The sequence below is a fragment of the Malurus melanocephalus genome, unplaced genomic scaffold (assembly GCF_030028575.1).
Source record: "Malurus melanocephalus ecotype Western Australia unplaced genomic scaffold, MMel_1.1 scaffold_637, whole genome shotgun sequence".
Taxonomy (NCBI): Eukaryota; Metazoa; Chordata; class Aves; order Passeriformes; family Maluridae; genus Malurus; species Malurus melanocephalus.
Genome location: NW_026623869.1, coordinates 42,687 through 64,039, shown reverse-complemented (window position 1 = coordinate 64,039; position 21,353 = coordinate 42,687). Strand labels below are relative to the sequence as shown.

At 45.6% G+C, this 21,353-nt stretch overlaps 2 protein-coding genes across 2 annotated transcripts in view; both read left to right on the top strand.

Annotated features, from left to right (window-relative positions):
* CUNH5orf47 (chromosome unknown C5orf47 homolog) overlaps positions 1-5,867 on the top strand; it is a 9,499-nt gene extending 3,632 nt beyond the window's left edge. The window contains exons 2-6 of the mRNA XM_057383507.1: positions 3-285; positions 896-984; positions 2,414-2,516; positions 4,631-4,677; positions 5,064-5,867. Coding sequence (XP_057239490.1) covers positions 3-285; positions 896-984; positions 2,414-2,516; positions 4,631-4,677; positions 5,064-5,090 — 549 coding nt within the window. The 3' untranslated portion in view covers positions 5,091-5,867. The remainder of the gene's footprint in view (positions 1-2; positions 286-895; positions 985-2,413; positions 2,517-4,630; positions 4,678-5,063) is intronic.
* An 8,904-nt stretch (positions 5,868-14,771) lies between these two features.
* The window catches only part of NSG2 (neuronal vesicle trafficking associated 2), a 30,736-nt gene continuing 24,154 nt past the window's right edge, over positions 14,772-21,353 (top strand). The window contains exons 1-2 of the mRNA XM_057383502.1: positions 14,772-14,902; positions 15,546-15,696. Coding sequence (XP_057239485.1) covers positions 15,568-15,696 — 129 coding nt within the window. The 5' untranslated portion in view covers positions 14,772-14,902; positions 15,546-15,567. The remainder of the gene's footprint in view (positions 14,903-15,545; positions 15,697-21,353) is intronic.

Here is a 21,353-nt window from a genome sequence, read left to right as displayed (position 1 = left end):
AGCGCCGCCGCCGCGCCCGCCCGCCCGTGCCGCTGGTGTACGTGAGCAGCTTCGGCTCGCAGCGCTGCGGCTCCGTGCTCCGCCTGGGCCGGGACCGCCGGCAGAGCCCCGGGCAGAGCCCCCCGGGCCGGAGCCGCCGGCAGAGCCGCGGGCAGAGCCCCCCGGGCCGGGCCCGGGCCCCGAGAGCCGTCCCGGAGCCGCGGGCCGGGCCCAGCCCCGCACCGGGCAGCAGCGGCAGGCGGGCGGGGAGCGGCGGTGAGGGGAGAACCGGCAGCAACACCTCCGGTACGTGAGACCCCGGCAGAACCCCTGGTGTCGGGCCCTCGGGGGGCTGGAGGTGGCGCGACTATTGTCTTAATTGTCTGTATCAAAAATWGTGCAGCCGGCAGGACCAGGGGTGTGAGYATTCCCCTGTTCGGGGYACTGGTGAGGCCACACCTCAAGTGCAGTGTCCAGTTCTGGGRAAAAAAAAAGGAATTGAAAGCTCCCAGAAGCCCGTTGTCTTCATGTGTGTGTGCTGTGCAGTTCTGAAATCTGTTTTTCTGAAATATGGCTCTTCAGAGGCACCCACTTGCTCCATGGTTTTGGGATAAAGGAGGGGACAAATGTGCTCGATGTAAGGTTTGATATCCTATAACCTGCTCTGACCAGAAATAAGGATCCCTCTGGAATCATTGAATKGTTTGTGTTGGGACCTGAAAGATCATCCAGTTCCACCTCCTTCSTAGGGACACCTTCCACCAGACCAGGCTGCWCAGAACTTCATCCAACCTGCACTTGGACACTTSCAGGRATGGGGCAGCCACARYTTCTCTGAGCARCCTGTGCYAGTGATTAAGAGCTTCCTTAGGAATGTGTTGTAAATGTTAAAAAATGCTTTCTAAACTCTTTCTAGGTGATCTTCAAAAGGCTAAGGCTGACGCCTTTGACTTTCCTTTCCCTTCAAGAAACACAGATAAAGTCATTAAACGAMAGAAGAAAAAGGTATAAAATATGGGAGCTCAATTGGCTGCCTTGGCATTTGAGAAAGGTGCTTGTTCTGTGTGTGTGAGAGCATGAGGGAGATTAAAAGATGGAATTGGTAGCCTGTTACTGAAAACCTTACTTACAGAAAAGAAAAAATGATATTATCTTGCCTCTCTGGAGGCTTTAAAATTCTGGCTCTTATTCAATAAAGCACTTAAGTGTGTGCTTACCTTGAAAAATGAGAGTTTGCTGTTGACTTAAAGCCTGTACTGAAATGCTTTGCTGGATTGGAGCCAGGGTGCTGCACACCTTGGGGGTGAAACCCAGCAGGAAAAAGCTCTACAGCTCCTCTTCCTCTCATGTTTTAAACAAAGAAATCCCATGGGTTACAAATAAGTAAAGGCAGGAATCCAAGCTATTAACACCATCCTTGTAGCAAGGCAGAATTACTTTCTGCTTCACAAATGTGTTTCTGTTCCTGTTCAGTAGTTCGACAATGCTTGAAATTTTAAGAGAGACATTTATTAACCAGTAACTCGTTATGAGATTCTGTAATGTGTGAAGTACAAGTAATCAGCTAGACTAGAATAGAGCCATGTCATAGATACTTGATTTAAAAACAGCAAAATGCTACCAACTGCAAAGGAACAGCTAATAACATCCTGGAATATGTCTCYTGGTGCATTGAACAGTCTTCAAAACCAAAGAGGAATATATATTATGTTTTAGCAATAAATGTCCTCGAGAAAGGAATTATCTTTAGGTTTTTCAGATGAGGTCCAGCAAAAGTCCAAACATCAGCGTGTCAACAGCTATTTCTCTTTGTTAGGCCACCTCTGCCTGAATGCTTTTGTCCACAGTTCCAATTTAATCTTTTCAATGCACATATTTGAAATGTGGCCACTACAGACAGAGCTTTATGCCTCTAAAATAGAGGYTGTCAACACCTATAAAGCAGATTAATATGGATTTGATAAGAAAAAGGGCAACACTTGCCATTCTGGGATCTGAATTTGGGGGCTGAGTTGTGCTGCTGCTGAGGTACCACATGAAAAAGCTTTTGGTCCTGGAAAAATAAACAATCTTATTTTTTTCCCCCATTTTGAATGACTTTGAAGAGCACTTAATGGCTCTACACATGTTTCCCTATGCTTTTCTTATCTAGAAGGGCACCTCAAAAGTCCTGGATAAATACAAGAATTCTAGGTGAGAAAGGAGAGGAGATCTCATGTGAAAAATCATGGAGGAATTTATGGTTTTTACTTTTAAACAGTGGGGATTCTTCCAATATATCCCACATATTTTTATATCCCTTCTCTTCTCTTCCTTCCCAGTCTGCAACAAAAAAAAAGCCAGCTCGACTTCACAGCCATTGTGGGAGATTAAGTTTCTGCCCTATAGATGTTAGAATGCAAACTTTTTATATGCTTCACATTTTATCTTTCAGTCCAAAGTCTGGCACAAGGTCTGGAAAGTGATTTCAAAAATGCTTGAAGAAAATGAGAGGTTCAGAAGTCGCCTGTTGACCTGCAGCCAGTTTCATGGAGAAGGTAGGAAATGAACTGATAACRTTTTATTTTACTAGAGAAAACAAATTATTAATACAAGTGAASATCCCAAGGTTTAAGGTCAGCTGTTTGTTTTGGGTAGTAGGTTTTACAACTCACAAATGAAATTAATTCCATACTTTAGGCACCTCCATCTTTTTTTTTTAAACCATTTTTGTTTCATGGAGGGTCTTGGATGTGTTAATTTGGAGGAAGGTTGGTGAAAGTGTTTGCTGCAGCCTGACATTAAAAACATGCACATAAAACATCTGCAAGTTTTTCTGAACATGTCAAATACGTAATTAAACTTATTCACAGATGGGTCCRAGGCAGTCTTTGTATGAATAATAATTTATTTTTTCATGTAGGAAAATAGTGGTTRATTTCATACAGACAATAAATAAATTAGATACTCCCCAAAGGTTGCTGGAACACAATTTAACAAAACCATTGAACATGTTCTCACTCTGTGCCCTGAATGCAGTTCTTTCATTACTGGAAAATGACTTGGGAATTAAAACTGGTGCTCTGCATTCAGCCAATTTCAATTAGAGGCATTGTAGCTGCTGCACAATTTAAGATAATACAGTGTATGCTTACAAATGKAATTTCTGGCCTCACAGTTGGATGAATTATTAGGAAAAAGAATATACTAAAGCATGAAGAGCTACCAGTCAAGTTAAAAAATGACAGCACTTTTTCTTCCCTTGCATTGGTGCTGATGGAAGTTTTCCACATGGGGGCATGTTAGGRGGTGTATCCCAAAATGTAGGACCATTCCTGCCAGTGTCTTATTTTATAGACTGTTGGATTAGATTTCCACACACATAACAAGAAAACACTCCCTCAAAAATTTGTTCGTGAGAACAAAGGAARTGCAGTTCTGGTTCAGAACAGAAATCTCTGCCCCAGTGGATGCTATTGAAGAGGAGAAGAAATTCCATAATGCGCTTCAACAACTTATTCTGCAATTATTGTGCAAATATTCTGCATTGTGTGAAAAAGCCCTTCTTCTGTTGGCTTTGAAACAAAATCCTGATTAATTCTGTAATTACGATATGATATTAATTATTCATTATGTGCTATTCATATTCTTTATTATATCAGTCAAGGTTCCATTGGCCTCTGTCATATTTCTGTGCTAAGAAGTTCCAATCTAATAAATCTCTCCTCACATGGAAGATGTTCCATGTGCTTTTTCTCCCACAGCTGAGATCATTGCAGAAGTGTTTGTGGAGAAGTGTTTGTGCAGAGTGTTTGTGTTGTGTTAATGTACATGTTGGACATATATCTATATGTAAGACACACACATCCATGGATGTGTAGGACAGTGAATTTTAAAAAAATCTTCCTAGATTTTATGTTTGCTTGATTTCAAGAAAAAGGAGAACAAATGTCAAGAAAAAAAAGAGGAGAAATCTTTCATAAGTGATGAGATTTCAAGTTATTTTAAACAAAAAAACCCAAAATTTCCTGGGTGGATTTGCCATCTTACCATAATGKCTGCTTTTCTATTTGTTATGGCTACACCTTGCACTGGTCAACCTTGGATTTATGGACAGGGCCTGCTCCCTTTTCAGACACTMATTTCTTTTTAGAGGAAGAGAATTTTCTTTACAGGTTATTTCCAGCGACTTAAAAAACCCCACCAACCAACCRACCCCTCCCCACTTACTCTGCCCTTAACTGAAATTTTTTTCCAGGAGCTTTAATTGAGAATCTGCTATTAAGCCCTCTTCCACTGAAAACCACCAATTCTAATATCTTCTTTCTAATTAGCAGATTTTGCACAAAATCAAATCTAGCTGGTAAGTCTCCTATTGATCTGAATTTTTCATTAATCAAGAAGCAAATGGAATAATTCCAGAAGATATTTAGATATGGATCAACAAATCTGAACAAACTGGGTTCATTTTTATATCTTTTTTTTTTTACTAGATTAATAAAGCTAGAAAATTAATGCTGCATTTTATTGCCTCTATAAATAGTTTACTTGAGAGAACAAAAGTCTACTTGAATTTTAATGCTACCTATTTACTCCTTGGAATGTTGCAATYAAGATTAGATTCCATGTGACTGTAAATGATAATTTTCCTCCACCTGATGTTCTCCTGCAGGCTCTGACAGGATCCAGAGGTCACAGAATGGGGCATACCTGGACAGGGTAAGTAGACAGTCCATTCAAGGCCCAAAAAAAGCAAAAATAAGCAAATTAATAATATTTAAAAGATACACTGATCTTGTTTAATGTTATTATAATAACTGGCAGTTATATATTGAAGTATCACTGACATTGAGCTCAAGTTTTTTCAAGATTTCAGTGTTGTTTGGGGACCAGAGCAGCTCCATCCTCACAGGGAGGGCTCTGTGCTTTGCCAAGGCAAAGGGAGGTGGATTTTGCCGCCTTCTTGAGCTAAATCCTTCCATGATGATMTCAAGTGAAATCGGAATAATCTGAACAATGTTTATTTGTCCAGCTTTTTAAAAGAGATTTCTTTTTTCTATTAATGGGAATGTACCAATTCACTTTTATCACTTTTTTTTCTCTAGGACGAGTCCATCTTTGGCTGGGTGTAGCAAGAAAATGAAGGAATATTCAGGCCCAAAGGAAATATAAAAGCAGTGAAAGCTTTCATTTTGATCTAGTTTTTCCTGGAGTCAGTGCAAGACTGCAAAGTGACTTCAGGGAAACACAGGTTCTCTGTTGTTTGTTTGGTGTTTGTGCTTCTGGTGTTTAAGAGGTTTGTTTTTACAGTGGCTTAAACAGCTCTGTTGCAAGATATTTATCTCAAGGCATTAAGTCTTGTGTTTCACTGAGCTATTAGTTTTAGAAAGCTTTTTAATGAGCATAATATTGTGACAGTTTGCTTGCAAAAGAAGAGATACACATTTAGTGTTGTCTCTGTATTTATATCTTTTATTTTTGTAGTTTGTCAGAATAATAAACACAAATTCAGTAAGGCAGAGCTCCATACAAGACATAAACCCCACTTTCCTTTCTTCCTGATTTGAATAAATTTGACTTTATGATATTAAAATATTACACAATAACCCTCTCTGTTCATTCATCCATTTATACATGAATCTCAGCAAGTATTTTGAATATGAAACCAGGTGAATGTTTTCTCTCTCCCTGCTCATCCTGAGGCACATAATGGTACCATCACAATCAGGAGGTGTTGTTTATCCACCTCACTTCAATAACACAATATAATTTTCTTCTGTTCTGCAGCTTAATACTCGAACTCTTGATTGACTGTTAAAGCCTTTTAAGCCAGCAAATTGTGTAAATGGGACATGAAAATGGCATAAAAATAGTTATGTATATGGAGTTCATCTTGAGAGTAAAACATTCACCTGTCACAATGAGACGTCCTTGCTTTCAATAAAAGGATTGTTTTCTCCTGGCATAATTTCTTGGTGTTTGCAGATATAATGACTGCAGTGTCAGAGTGTTGAGCTTTAATAACATGCTGGTGATTGTGTCATTAAGCAGCAAAGCATTTGGAAAKGTTTCATCCCTGTTTTCTTCATAGTAAAACTGCAAATGTGGAACTGGAATATGCCTTTGTGGGGACAGCTGTGGCGTCAAGGTTCTCTTCTGATCTGTGCTTGGGTAATATTCGGATTTGACTTAAAATAGTTGACATTTCAGCTTGGAAAAGGAAATGAGAAGGCAAAGTATTCAATCAAGACGTGATCATTTTTCTGGCAGAGYAAAAATGTCATAGTTCTTTGGTATTTTCAAAACACATGTTTAGAGTCACACTTGGGATTTTGGAGATTTTTTTGACTGCATGAAATGATCTCCCTCTMCCCACAGTTCTATCAATGACATGTTTGCATGGGGAGTATTTAGTTTATAATCCAGGTTTGTAAATTGTAGAGTTGTTGTTGTAACGTTTCTTTTCTGCAGCTGCAGTTGGTACTTTACTGGCACAGACTTCAGGGGCCCTGGAAACACTTTTCTTCCAGATGCRTAATTGCTGCTTTAACAGGATAGATGAGGTGCATTAACCTAAATCTCTGAACGAAGTTTAGCCAACACATTAARATTCCTTGGATGAATACAGACGTCTGTCTGTGGGACTATTTTAAAAGGAATTATGAAAGATAAGTATGGCCCTAAATCATCCCTATACACCTCCTTCAGTCTTAAGGGTCTGTATGGTGATGATGAGATAATTGGTTGGGACCTACTAATCAAGAACTTTCATTTGGCAGTACTTTGAAAGGCTCTTATATTTTTTTAATCACTTTGGACCAGAGCAGCTGTTTCAGTGGGGAAAAATGCTGATTCAGGTTCACTTTTTGGGTGATAAAGTTCAGCTTGCTGCTGCAGTGACCAGATTTCAAAGGTACAGTTGGAAGCAAGGGTACTCAGAGCAGTTAAAGTGCTGAAAAAAGGGCCTGGAGAAGAACCCAGCCCAAGCTCTACAAACCAGACCACCATTCCCATCCACCCAGACCTGTGTGCACTCTTTATTTTTTAATTCATGTGATTGTTTAAGTGTCAACAGCAATAGAAAAGTAATTGTAGCGTTGCATTAACATATCTTGCATGTTCGGGTAACGTGCTCCACAAGGAGAAAAAGGATTGGATAAACACAAAAAACTTTATTGAAACCCTCTTTGTTAAAAGGAGTCAGAAGTAAATAAGGTAACCTCAGGGCACTGGATCACAGAGCAGAGAYTCAGAAAAGAACAGATTCTCCTCTGAAGTCCTTAATCATCACTGCAGAAACACGAGCAAGTGTCACACTGTCCTGCTGTGGCTCCTGGGCAGCACTGCTGTTCCTTCACATTCTTCAACATTCAGATCAGTTACCTGAAGTTTTTAATAACAAATCTCCCTTGGAGTGTGAACTGAAGCAGATGTGCAAATACAGAGGTCAGGCTTTGTCTTTGCTTTGCCTTGCTCTCAGTGCATAATTTGCCTTTCTGTACAGAACACCAACTCCAGATTATTCTGGAAGTTTGACATTGCTTCATCTCAGCTCTGTGAACAGTTGCCAAGAGATCTGAGGAGGCTCCTTGCAGTACAGAGGTGGGAGGGAGCAKCCAGGGCACACAGAATAGCTGAAGGCATTGCTGCTGAATTCTCATTATCTGTAAATAATGGTGGCAGCCACTTGTCTCATGATCCAAAAGCTGCTCTGGACAAGCTCTTTTCCCTATGTTCCATAAATACAAATGACTTAGGATGAAGGTAGGCAGTGGTGAGTAAAGCCTTTGGGGTTTGTATCACTGTTCTGTGCTTGCTGGAGATTTGTTGGTCAAAGTTTAGCTGGAAACAGCACATCCTGACATGTTTGGGTTGAAGTTATCCCAGTTCTTGCCAAACTGAGCTCCCCTGGTTCCTGGGGCAGCTCAGCCAGACAATTCTGCATTGGAGTTCTCTGTCCAGTGGCACCAAGGGCTGTCCAGGGCTTGGGGGCTCAAAACCAGCTCCAAAGGCTGTAAAGCTGAAAGCAGGGAAGTCCTGAAAGCCTGGACTCCATGGTGATTTCCATGCCTGGCAGCACTGAGAGGCTCAGCTAAGGCCATGCTGCCRGAGCTCCTGCACTCCCTGCCGGGGAGCTGGGACTCTGGGCAGCCTTCCCAGGGTGTCCTCAGCATCCAGGCTGCAGGGGAGCCAGGGAGCCCCAGGAGCTACCACAGCTACTGTGTGGGGCTGGGGMGTGCAGATGCTGCTGCTGCTGCTGCCAGAGAGGATATCACTGATCAACCGCAGCCTCGGGAACTTGGGAATTGTGTTTTGGAAGTGCTTAGAKGTTTCTGAAGTGACATTTCTGGGAATTTCCAGTTGGTGGGTGTTGTGGTAGGCACACGTTAGGTGGACATTTTCAGAAGGGTTTGTTTCCTGCTTGATTTGGCCCAAAGCCACCAATTCAGATAAAACCTCATTTCCTGCAGGCTGGAGGCTTGGCCTGCCCGGCAGCTCTTCTGTTCGAGCCCCATCTGTTCTGGAGCTGAGATGAATCAGGTTCCTGGGTTCCCTCAGCTGAGGCTTTGCAGCCCCATGGCCTCTCAAGTTATCATGACTTGGCCACTACAACATAACCAATCATCAAGGTTAATAATATTTCACTGCTGATTGTTTCCATAAAAAGATTTCAGCTCTGAAGCAAAACTCGAGAGCAGGATGTGGAGTTTCCACCATGGTTTGATTTGGGAAAAGTAGAAGGTGACCTTTGTCTTCACTGAACATTTACATGCAGTAAATGTCTTTGTCTTTAGGGCCCTCCCTGGTAGTCAATGTTCATGTTTTAACTTCAAAGCTTCTAATACAATTTTGCATGGACTCTGACTAAGGAATAGCCTTCAGCAGGCTGTTGAATTGGAGTTTTCTTTGGGAGGGGGAAGTGACTGAAAGCAAATTTTGGGCATATATGACATTTTGTCTGTGCAATAAGTCCCTAAATATGAAGCAAAACAGGATGCAACTTTGATTTTTAGTTCTGGCAAATAATTCTCAGTGACATGGGCAGGTTTGTGCATTATGTTTCTTTTCATTGCATAAGCACTTACATAACTCTGATGGCTGGAATTTGCATAAAAACCAAAGCATCCATACTTGGATTGTTTTAACATGGGCTTTCCAACAAAATGAAGTAGCAGAAGAACCTATTGCTTAAGTGGAATTTTATTTTAGGAGGAAAAGATATATATATATAAAATATATACAAGTACTTATTTATTATGAGTATATTATAGCCACAGTGTATTTTTAATAAAGATTCACACAAAGTTTCTCATTTATTAGTGACAGCACCAGGGCCGTCTGATCTGAGGCAGAAAAATTCATGTTTGAAAGTTTCTGTGTGGGAAAATCACTGTGTGTAGCTGCAGTTTCATTTTGTTGGGAGAAAAGTTATGGAGGGCTCAAAGGAAAAAGGAATATTCCTTGATCCAGGAAGGGTGATCTCCTGCTGGAAGATGCTGAGTGCTTTGGCCTCCCACTGTCTGTGGCACCTCTTAGGCTGGGTTTTACTGTGTCTCTTGAATTGATTAGTGGAGCAGATTAAGGAGAGGATCTCTTCTTCTTTCTCTAAATTTGGACCCCTTGTTTTTGTCTCACCCAAGGGGCTCAGCTGAGCTGTAGATGTTGCTGGGCTGGGCTGGGAACAAATCTGATTTGTGTCATGTCCCAGAGGTCATGACAAGATCCCTTAACAGTGGGAACGTGTGAGATTTATTGCGCTCTTGTTTGAGGAGGAACAGAGGCAGATTGAAAAAGCTGTGCAGAAAGGCTCAGGGTGGCACTGACAAATGTTCCCTCTCTTCCACAATCTTTGTAATCTCCTGGATTTTGAAATGAACAATAAACTAACATGGCTTTTATTTTTTGCCCTGTTCTGCTACATGATTGTTTTCTTGTTCCTAATRTGTGTGAACAGTCAGTGGTGCTGATGGAATTCCATGGAATGGATGAGCTCCTCACAGCAATGACTAAAAGAAGTTAGCTCCAGCTTAAAATGGATCTCTTTACATCCCCTGGTATTTTAAATTCCTTCAGCTACAGAAAGGGTACAAATTTTTCAGCATGGTGCTAAGTTATCTGTGATCTCCCAAGGACAATAACACTGTGCTGGTTTTCACTGCTGTATTGGACTAATTTTGAAATTAACTCAGGTTAATGTTTGAGAAACAAACATGATTTTTTGGTAGAACTGCATTCTACCAAATTTTGAGAATTTTTRGTAGAGTCTGAGGTGGATGATGTTACTCCAAGGATTGCTCTATCATGACTATGGTGACTTCCTGAAATTGTCCTCACTCAGTGCCTTTAAGTTTTGTAGTTTCTCTTCTTAGTAATCACTTATTTTCCAATGCTTCCATTGTAAGCCTGGTCCCACATTTTCAAGATACGAAAACAGATTAAAATATTGCTGCTTATATTAATGAGCAGGAACTTTACAGGGAAAATGCTTGGTGTGCAGGAAATGTATTTTATGAAGTGAGACAGTGTTTCATAGATCAAGGAGCAAGTGAGTAGAATAATATTAACATTGAAGAGAAGTTGATTTATGTGTTCAAGATTGAAGTGGGGAGAGGCTGAACTCTGCTGTTATTGATGTTTTGTGTACAAGGTGCAGAATTTGCAGTGAAATGTTTGTACCTAAGCCCTGTTACCCTCCCTTCTTCACTTRGGCCTCACCTCGGGCTTCGGGGTGCTCCCAGCTCCAGCATCTCCTTCCCCTCCTTCTCCCCCATCCTGGTTATCTGCAGAGCTGTTCCTYTCACATTCTCCCTCCTCTCTCCTGGCTGCAGCTGTGCCCTTTCCCCCCCCCATTCTTCACTCTTTTTTCCAGAGGGGTTACCCCCTTGGGGCCACTGTGTGGGACAKGGAGGAAGCTTCCAGCAGCTTCTCACAGAAGCCACCCSTGCAGCCCCCCYGCCACACAAAYCCAGTGCATTAATATATTGTGGGAGACTTATGAAAGGAATAAAGAGAGGCATATATTTTTGTTGACAGAAGAAATATATTGTTTATTCCTCTGGAGTCTCACGTTGCTCATATTGCTGCTGTGCCTTATTGCCTGTCACTGAGCTGTGCTGTGTGGGCGGAAATGTCAGACTCTGTATTGGCTCTGCAAGGAAATCTGTGTGTTACTCTGATTTCTCATATTCACTTGGGCTTGCTTTAATGTTGTCCCTACAGAATGTTCACTTTTGGGATCTTGTTGGCAACTCCAGGCATCTCTATTTGCCATGAAGCATCCTGCTGTGTGAATTCACTCCTGGTTGTTTGTTTGTGAGAGAGAGATTTTGCAAAGAGGCATTTTCAAACTAAAATGGGCCACATTGACCCTGAGTATGGGGCTGGTTCAGTCTCGTGGAGGAAATGGAAGTTTCTGGRTGTAGTTCCAAGGGAGGCYTTGGATATCTCTCTGYACATCTYCCTCCACCACACTGCCAAAAWTCTCAGATGGCACCACTGAAAAACRTTGCTTAAAATGTGCTTCTACCCTGAAAAGCCAAAAGGTAAAAGCAGCATCTGCTCATTTTTCGCAGGTTCTTGCTGCTGGCACTCAGAATGAGAAGGCTTCTGGTGGAAAAGTGGCTCCAAGTGCCAGTGCTTGAGTGCTGGCCATGGTGAGCTGCATTCTCTGGGTCACATGGAATATCTCCAGCAGAGTTTAGCTCTATTTAGTTATCAGCAGATTTGCAGCTACAGGAAAGGTGTTTTACAGTGCAAAATGCTGAACAAGGAAGGGATTCCCTCTCATTGCTCCTTACCTTTGTGACTGTGAAGAATATTCGAGTATAACCAACAAAATAATGGATTGAGTTCAACTGAGTAGAGGTGTGGAATAAGCAGGTAACCTTATTTGCAACCTTATTTTTTCATGATGCAACCCCAGTTTCCATGGGTTTGCACAGGTAACTCTGGAGATTTCACACTTCTGTGTTTGGGGAGTGTTGCTTAAGACCTCTCCTAAGTCAGAGTATCTGCTTAGGTGTCATTAATGCAATATTTTGGCTAAGCAGGTTGTTCATTACCACCAGTGACATGGAAGAAAATTATTTTAGATCACAGGATACTTTTGCAAGGTATGAAAGACATCACTTTGCTTTTCAACAGACACCTCAAGTTGGTAATTACCAGATAAAGGTGGGAAACCACGGTGGCATTTTTATGGAGTTGCAATGCAGTATTTCCTTTGCATAATTTAATAATATTTCCTGATCCCTCATTTGAAAATAGCCCTTTTGCTGACAGAGAAGCTAGAGTACTTCAAATCTACATTCAGTGGAAGGTAACTACGGATCTCTTTGGATGGTCAAATCACTTCAGTTGATATAATGTAATATATTGAAATTTGGGGTAAGAATTGCTGTGACTGCAGTGTCTTGTTTGGAGCCCCTCTGGGAGAGGCTGATGCAGTTGGGATTKTTCAGATTTACCCAGAGACAGAAAAAGGGACAAAGGCCCCAAACTGAAACACAGGAAATTTCATTTCAACAAGAGAAAAATGATTTTCCTATGAGGGTGACTAAACACTGCAAAACCCYCTTGGGTGAAATTTACTGTGGAAGTTTGGCCTTATCCAGGAATGTRATAGAGAAAATTCCAACCCAAGCATGACAAAATGGTAGAATTGTTGGAAACAGGATCTTTAATGGGCCATGTAAGGTGATGTCAGTAGCAGGCAGTTTTAGCTGCCCTTCTCTACCCTTTCCCTCTCAGCTCTTCCCTCTGTGCTGTGATCAAGCTCTACCACTGCAGTCAGCACTTCCCCTTGCTCTGCCAAAATACAGCTTTAAATGAGTTTTCACAAGTCAATTCTAAAAGGCTTTATTATGGAAACAGTTCACGCCTTCAAGGAGTATATTTAGGCCTCATGAAAAATGCCAAGTTGCAAGCTCTGGAGGCAAATTCTAAATTTATAAACAAATCAGGSTGAAGTCATCCCAAAGTATCCTGTGTCTCCAGGAGAAGCGCTCAGCCTGCTGCTGCAGGGGATGGTGGTGGTGGGGGTGGGACAGTGTGTGGTGCTGGTGTGACACCAGTCTGGCTGCTGGGAACAGGAGCAGAGCCCTGTCCTGCCATCCCAGCATTTGAGAATCACAGGATTGTGAAGGCTGGAAAAGCCCTCCAGGATCATGGAGTCCAACCATTAACTCAGCACTGCCAGGGTTGTTGTTAAACTGTAAATGTCATATCTGCATGGTTTTCCAGGGATGGTGATTCCACCGCTGCCCTGAGCAGCTTCTCCCTGACCACCTTTTCAGTGAGGAAATTCTTCCTAAAATCCAACCGAACCCTGTCTTGGTGCAACTTGAGGCCATTTCCCTCTTGTCCTGTTCTTGTCAGCTGGGAGAAGCGAGCAACCCCCAGCTGGCTCCAGGTATTTGAGCAGGCACCAGGGAAGGTGAACTGGGAGCCACAAATTGATAGCAGGATTGGGGAACCTTCCCTGTGGGGACAGAATGAGAAAATCAAGGATGTTCAGCCTGGTGAAGGCTGTGTGGAGACCTCACAGTGCTTTCCAGTGTCTGAAGGGACTGCAGGGAAGCAGGAGAGGGACAATTCATCAGGAACTGGCAGGAAAAGGGGGGAATGGCTTCACACTGAAAGAGGGGAAATTTGGGTTGGGATATTGGGAAGGGATTGTTCTCTGTGAGGGCCTGGCACAGGTTTCCCAGAGAAGCTGGGGCTGCTCCATCCCKGGAAGTGTCCAAGGCCAGGTTGGATGGGGACAGTGGAAGTTCCATGGCAAGRGCTGGAACTGGATGATCTTTAAGGTCCCTTCCAACCCAAACCATTCTGGGATTCTCTGCTCCAGTGTTTTATGGGTTCCTTTCAGCCCACACAGCCCAGCAATCAAAGTCCCAAATACTCACAGAGTAAAGAGAGGCTCAGTGGATTGGAACTGGATGAGGTTTAAGGCCCGCCATTCTCGGCCATTGTGACACCGCTGTGAGCAACGCAGCGATCGATGCCACCGGGGGCCGTGTCCCCGTGCAGCGCCATGGTCACCTACCTTCTCCCGGTGCTCTGTGCCACGGGGGTGTCACAGGGGTGTCACAGGGGTGCCTCGGCGGTGTCTCGGCGGTGTCTCGGGGGTGTCGCGGTGGTGTCACAGGGGTGTCGCGGTGGTGTCGCGGCGGTGTCGCGGCGGTGTCGCGGGGCTGTCTCGTGTCGCGGGGGTGTCTCGGGGGTGTCACAGGGGTGTCACAGGGGTGTCTCGGCGGTGTCTCGGGGGTGTCTCGGCGGTGTCTCGGGGGTGTCTCGGGGGTGTCTCGGGGGTGTCGCGGAGATGTCACGGAGGTGTCACAGGGGTGTCGCGGTGGTGTCACAGGGGTGTCGCGGTGGTGTCTCGGCGGTGTCTCGGGGGTGTCGCGGCGGTGTCTCGGGGGTGTCGCGGCGGTGTCACGGGGGTGTCGCGGAGGTGTGGCGGCGGTGTCTCGGGGGTGTCGCGGGGGTGTCACAGGGGTGTCACGGGGGTGTCTCGGGGTTGTCTCGGCGGTGTCTCGGCGGTGTCTCGGGGTGTCTCGGCGGTGTCTCGGCGGTGTCTCGGGGGTGTCGCGGGGTTATCACAGGGGTGTCGCGGTGGTGTCACAGGGGTGTCTCGGTGGTGTCGCGGCGGTGTCGCGGGGCTGTCTCGTGTCGCTGTCCCCCGGCCGTGAGGGCGCGGCCTGCAGGAGGCGCTGTGCGCTGTTCCCGCGGGCCGCCAGGGGGCGCGCGGTGCTCGCGGCGCTGAGGGCGGGCGGCTGTGAGGGCGGTGTGGGGGGAAGGAGCCGCCGCCCCGCCCGCCTCAGTCACCGGCGGAGCCGCAGCGAGCGCAGCGCTGTCCCTTCAGCACCGCTCCCCCCGCGGACACCGCGGGCTCCGCGCACCCACACCGGCCCCGCCGCCGCCTCTCGCCGCCTGCTTTGCGGTAAGTAACGGAGCTGTGCCCGCCGAACGCCCGCCCCGAGCTCCTTCGCCGCCGCTCCCGGGGAGATGGGATGGGAAGGGAACACGCGAGTGCTCCGGGATGTGCAGGGGAGGGGATCGGAACCCTTACGAGGGCTGCAAAAATGATAGAGTGGTATAAAAAACCCCCTTGGGGTCAGTGGGAATCGCACCGTGTCCCGGTGTCTGTGTCCCCGTGTCCCAATGCGTGTCCGCGGTGGTGGCGGTGCTGGTGGCGCTCCCGGTGRTGCTGGTGACATTCCCGGTGGTATTGGTGACATTCCCAGCGCTGCTGGTGGCATTGCCCGCCGTGTTGGTGGCACTCCCGGCAGTGCTGGGTGCTGGTGGCATTCCCAGCCGTGTTAGTGGCGTTCGCAGCAGCGCTGGTGGCTCTCCCGGCGCTTTGGGATCCGCCGTGTTTGGGCTGACAGCGAGGGGTTTCAAGGGTGTTTGCGGTGTTTAAAGGCTGTTCGTAGGGTTTGTGGCGTGTCTGCATAAGGCAAATGGTTTGGTGAAGTGAAATCACATTCCCTAAAACCCAGAGACCGACACCTGAACCCAAACCGAGCAGGGCAAGTCCCCTTCCCACTGCCCCCGTGACACTGCTCATCTCCCCCCGRTTTTAGGTGTGGAAAGCCAGGTGCAAGGATGGTGAAGCTGGGGAGTAATTTGAACGACAAGAACAACAAACCACCATCCAACGAAGATGGTTTTCAGACAGTTCCTTTGATCACGCCTTTGGAAGTAAATCACCTGCAGTTCCCGGCTCCGGAAAAGGTAMAAACAGAATGAGAATGTGCTCCTGCATGGTTGCGCACACGTACGTGCTCCTGGGTTGTCACAGGGCTCTGGTGATGGGAATTRTGGATATTTATTCAATAAATAAAAAGGGCTTATCTTTCATAGTGTGTTTATCTGTTTTAACATGGCAAATAACCATACAGTTGTCCCCCAGTGCCTTCCCTCCTCAAAAAAAGAACCCCAAATAATCATAAATGCAAATGGAAAAAAGCTCGTTGCGCTTCTCTTGCAAGCGCTGGAGAGGAGCAGTGTGGAATGTGTTATTATCAGAAAGATTAATGGCCTGCTTTGAGAGGAGGTAATGTGATAACTGCCGAAATAAGCAGCTGTTTTAATTATCTCAGCTAAGCTCYGCTTTCTTCTCAGTGGCTTTGCAAAGCTGATTTGGGCACTGAGGATGCTGATTTCCCTGGGGAGAGTGGCTGAGTTCCTGGGGGACAGCACAGGGACTCGTTTGGCCCCGGGCAGGGGACACTGTTCTCCCCTGCCCCCTGAACCCTCTCACACCTGAATGCAGCACTGAAATGCCCAGGAATGTTGACTGGCTGCGGGTTGTATTGGGATTTTTTTGTTTGCAGTGTGAAGCAGGAAATCTTTTGTCTCCATCCCTGTGGGGATGATGCATATCAGYATAACCTGGTGAGGACATGATGAGACTGTAAAAATCCTATTCCCCAACAGCCCTCACCAAAACAAAGCCAGTCTGCAATGTAGTTCCCTGATACCACAGAGGTGGAGCCAGCCCTCCCCAAAGTACAGACGGAATGATTAGATCTCTCAGGATAATGGAATAACAGCAAAATTAACACTGATGATTATTGAACATATATCCTGCTTTTACCGTGGTACAAAATGAATTTTCCCTAAATAYATTAAGAGAACATGGTGATGGATGTGATAAACCTGTCTATGTAGACAAACTATATTTATTTTAGGATACAGCTGAGTCAACTGCTTTGACATCCTGGGAACCAGAGCTGTGCCAGACAAAGGAGCTGGTTCTCTTCTCCATGTGGCTTGTGGCAATCAGGAGCAACTTTGCTGCATTCAGGAGAGTTAGACTTTTGTGAATTGTTGTGAAGGAGAGGCTAAGCCAGCCCTTGTCTGTGACTCTGATAAAACAAGATTAAGCAAAATAATTCAGGCAAAGCAGTATGATTTGCCATTAATGTCTGAGAACCTCAGAGGAAACCRAAGGTGTGTAAAAGTCGCTCCTTCGATGCCAGTACAAAAGGCTCGTTGAGATCACCCAGTGTCACATGACAATGTGGAATTTAAATGACTTGTGCATCAGGTGAGACATGGATTACCTCAACAAAGAGCTTTTCAAGCTAATCAAGTGGTAATGAGTGTTCTCAGGACCACCACAGTTCCAATTGCSTGTTGGTGAACAAACACTGGCACCTATCGGTGTGGTGTGATTTCTTGCTGATTTTTCTGTTTAAATATGCCCACATCAATAATTCACATGTTGTTAGGTTACATTACTTTCATTAGCATATATTACTGCCAATGCAKCTACTGACATCCATATTTTTCCTCACTGGAAGTGTGGGATGTATCTCCGGGCGTGCTGAGCGTGATTCAGAACTCATTAGAGTCAGAGCTATTGATTTCTGCAGGCTGTGGTTCATCTCCTCCGTGCAGCAGACCCRGAGTTAACGGGCTGGAAATCCCTTCACCGAGAGGAGAGGTTATTTATGATAAAAGCGAAATAATTCACGACCTGTTTCCTTTGTAGAACGGGTTCTGGTGGGGTGAGCTCACCCCGGGGCAAAGGGGCTGTTTAAAGACCTGCTAATAAGGAGCTGAGCCTCGGGTGAAAAGCTTGGGCAAAGGTTAAGTGAGACGGGGAAACTGCAGCCTTGTATTTCAGAAAGCAAAGCTGCTGCTGCTGAATTCAGGCAGGCTGTGCTCCTGACGAGGAATGGACATGGATTTCAAGYCTTTCAGGGTGTATTGTTGTTTGGGCTTGCCTTGCTGTCAGGAAGCAGGGTTCAAAAAACACCTAAAATTGGCCTTTTTCCCCCCCCGTGTCTATTCCTAAAACCTGCGAGCAGTTGATTTTTAGCCTGGGAGAATGAGAGCATAAGGCAAGGTGCTACCTGTGCACGGGAAGCTGCAGGAGTGAGCAGATCCAAGCGAGCCGTGGTGTCGGGTCTGAGGRACAGCTCCGCTGGGCTTTCCAGCCTCGGGGGTTTTCTGCACTGCTCCCCGATCGTGCTGCCAGCAGCCACAGGGAGGCAATGCTGCCGGACAGCTCCTCCGCTGCATCTTCGGTGCATGGTCCTGGCATCCTTCTGTAAGTGAAACCTAAAAAAAAAAACCCCGACCCTGTTAAGTATTCCCCTTTCTGGGCTTCTCTTCGCTGCTAGAAGGGATCTTTGTTTATGAAACTCAGAGCTTTTGACCTGGCTCTAACCTTGGGGTCAGGGCAATCCGGAGAGCATCCAGGGCAAGGAGGTTTGGGTGCAGCTCAGGGCTCTGTTCTTGCTCTGTCTGGTAAAGGAGTAGTGACAGCTTTGGATAGTGATCCAGGAGTGTGATAGGCAACCCTCTTGCTCTCACTACAACAATGCCTTCACCTGGACTGTATTTGTAAGCTTTCTTCATTTATAGGCTTTATTTCCAGTTGAGTCTTAGATACCTGCATGCAAGTTGAAGAAAATCAAACCTGTTGTTTGTTGGGTCCTTAAAAGTACCCCACAAAGCCTGTGGAATCTACACACTGAAAATTGTGGTTTAAGGACCTTAAATATCTGATTTTTTTCTTCATTTTGGGGATGTTTTTGTAGCTGAATCACTTGAGAGTCGTTGAAAGTGACTTTCAGCATTAACCTGTGTAGGTAGCTSATCAGAGCTTCCATCATCTCTTCCTAAGTGTCTTCTGTGTCTGGCTCCTCTTTCAGAGAAAGGATAGAGATAGAATATAAAAATGAGGCCTTTGCTGATGTGATGTAATCCCTGAAGTCCAGTTCTTCTCAGATAATTCCTTGAAGAAATCATATGGGGGTGAGGAGTGAGAGAGGAAAACACTTTCTTAAAGGTGTGCTTAAATTTCCTGTCTGTCCTTTTGGGGGTGCTTTCTAACAGGCTTGTTTTTCAAAGCACTGAGAGCATAGCAGCTCCCTCTGACTCCCACCTTGCTGCTATTGGAAAAATGCAGGCATGACTTCAGGAAGCTTCAATTTGGCAAGCTGCTTTTTTAAAAATTTCAGGCCCCTGGAATGTCTCCTTTTCCCTCCAGAGGAGGATGTCCCCTYCTCATGCTGCTCCTCCTGCAGCATCAGCATTCTCATCCTTCTCTCAGCACTTGTGGGGCTTCAAGGGGACAAATGTACCCAGGAYAGGAATTTTCCCCCTAAGGTACTAAGCCTGCTGTACATTTATATTTAGTGACTCTCTTGAAGCATTTCCCTTGTCCCCTGTTCCGTTACTGGAGCAGAAGGCAGAGACAGGTGCTCTTAAATCATTTTTGCATGGCCTTTTTGGTGAAATCCATCCATGTAACAGCAATAATAGCCCCATCAACAATGACAAGCTCCTGACCTGGCTTTTTATGTCTCTGAATTTCATTTCTTCTGATACAAAAAGCAAAAAAACAGAAGTCTTTTTATCTTTTAGGACCAAAGGGGAAAAGAGGAGCTGTTGCCTTGTTTTCCAAGGCATAGACAAACAGCTTCAGCTCTGATTGTGTCTCTGCAATGATAATGCTGAAAGATGTGCAGCTTTTCAGGGACCATTCTGTTCAGTGAAATTTTAAATGAGACCTCCAACTGGGGACCCCTTGGTCTCTTGGCTCGCTTCAGTATAATCCAGCAGGAAATACCTCTGTTCTGGCAGTAAAATCCTAATTTTACATAACACAAAAGTGCATGAAAGCTCTTGTCAGGCTGAAAAAAACATCCAGCATCTCTTTTGTGGAGAAGGCTGCAGAAGGCTTATCATGTGGTCCATTGTTCTTTATTTTGAATGCATCAGGAGACTCGAGAATTAATTTCTCTAGTGGCAAATTCCTGCCACCAACCCAAGTAAGCAAAAAAATAGATGTAACAGCTCTATTCAAATGCTTTTCCCACCCTGTGCTCCTGCCCCAGGCCACATCCCTCTCTGAGTGGCTGAGGCCATGCATTTACACAGTTCCTGGAAATCAGGGGGTCCCTGGTGTTCACAGCCTGTCCCTGTTGGTTTAACAGAAAATAACGTTTGGTCSTGGCCAGCTGAGCAGGAATAATTAAGAGTAGCTGGATGAGTGCTCCTGTACCTCGGGGACTGCTTGGAGCTCTGTCCTGGCATACCAGTGTCAGGCTGCCCTCTGTGCAGCCTCRAGGCAGAGCTGTCAGGGCAGCATGGAGCTGCTTTTGGGGAGCTGCTGCACCTGCTGGGGCCGGAGGCAGCTCKGCATTCCCGGCCTGGGAAACTCCAGGAGCTCCAGATGAGCTGGGGACAGGCAGCTCCTGCTCATCTGCTGGTGAGGATGGTGGGATGGAGCAAAGGGCAGAAGGAGGGATGGGGCAGGGATAGCCATGAACCAGGGGGAGGAAAGAAGAGGAAAAGGGAGGAGGAGGATGCAAAGGGAATGAAAAAAAGGATAAAATAAAGGAAGGGAATAACAAATATAAAGGAACAGGCTGTCTTGCCTTTCCCTGTCCTTTCCTTTCTCATGTGGGATACTCTGCCCCATCTCCACAAATATCAAAGTCTGAGCCACCTTCTCCTGTGACATTGTCCCTGTCTCACGCTGTGCAAATCCCTTTGTCCTCTGGATGTATATCAGAACGTAAGCACCACCTCTGCTCATTAAGCTGTGATAAATCCATGCAGCATTCAGGCAGAGCAGTGTTTGGGGGAGCCTCCTTGATGTTGTTTGCATGTTTTGGACAGCCCTGCTTGTGATTCTTGGCAGCTCCTGCTCCTGTTTGGATGTCACTCTGTGCTGGCCTTCCCTTCACACACCAACCCCTCCACTCACAGGTGATCCAAGGTTGTGCTGGATCCAGGCTCACAGAGACCTGAGCAGCTTCCAGCAGCTCCCATCATCCAGAGAATGTGCTGCTGCTGCAGAGCTTCACTCTGAACATCCCAGGATTTGTGTCGCTTGGGCAGAAATCTCCCTCCTAAACTGCTCTGCCATCAGTGCCTGAATCAGGGCTTTAAAGCTGCCTGGTTTTGTGAGCTCCATTACCTCTCTTAAGCCCAGCTATGTCTGCGCTGCTTTCTGCAGAAGCAGCAAGGATGGACACAGGGAAGTGTGCTGGGGTAAGGAGGCTTGGCTGAGCCTCTTGCAGTCTATTTTTTTCTACCATGAAAGCCCATTGCTGAGGTGGAAGTGATTTCAGCAAGACTGAAGTGAATCCCACATACCAGTTCCTTACTGGTCTGGAAAGGAGAACTGGGCATGAATCTTGGCTGCTGTAAATCAGGGCAGTTGAAGGGAAATCAGTGGAGCTCTGCTAATTCACCCTGGCCAATTTTCCCTCACTRCAGCTGCGTGATTGATTCTTTTGTCTGCTTTGCTAAACCCTCTCTTGGATGAAGCTACTCAAATCAATTTTTCTTACCCCGCCTCCTGTGGGTTCCTGGTGGTTATGGACACCTAGAGATTTGTGGGGAGACTTGGCTGAATAAATTCC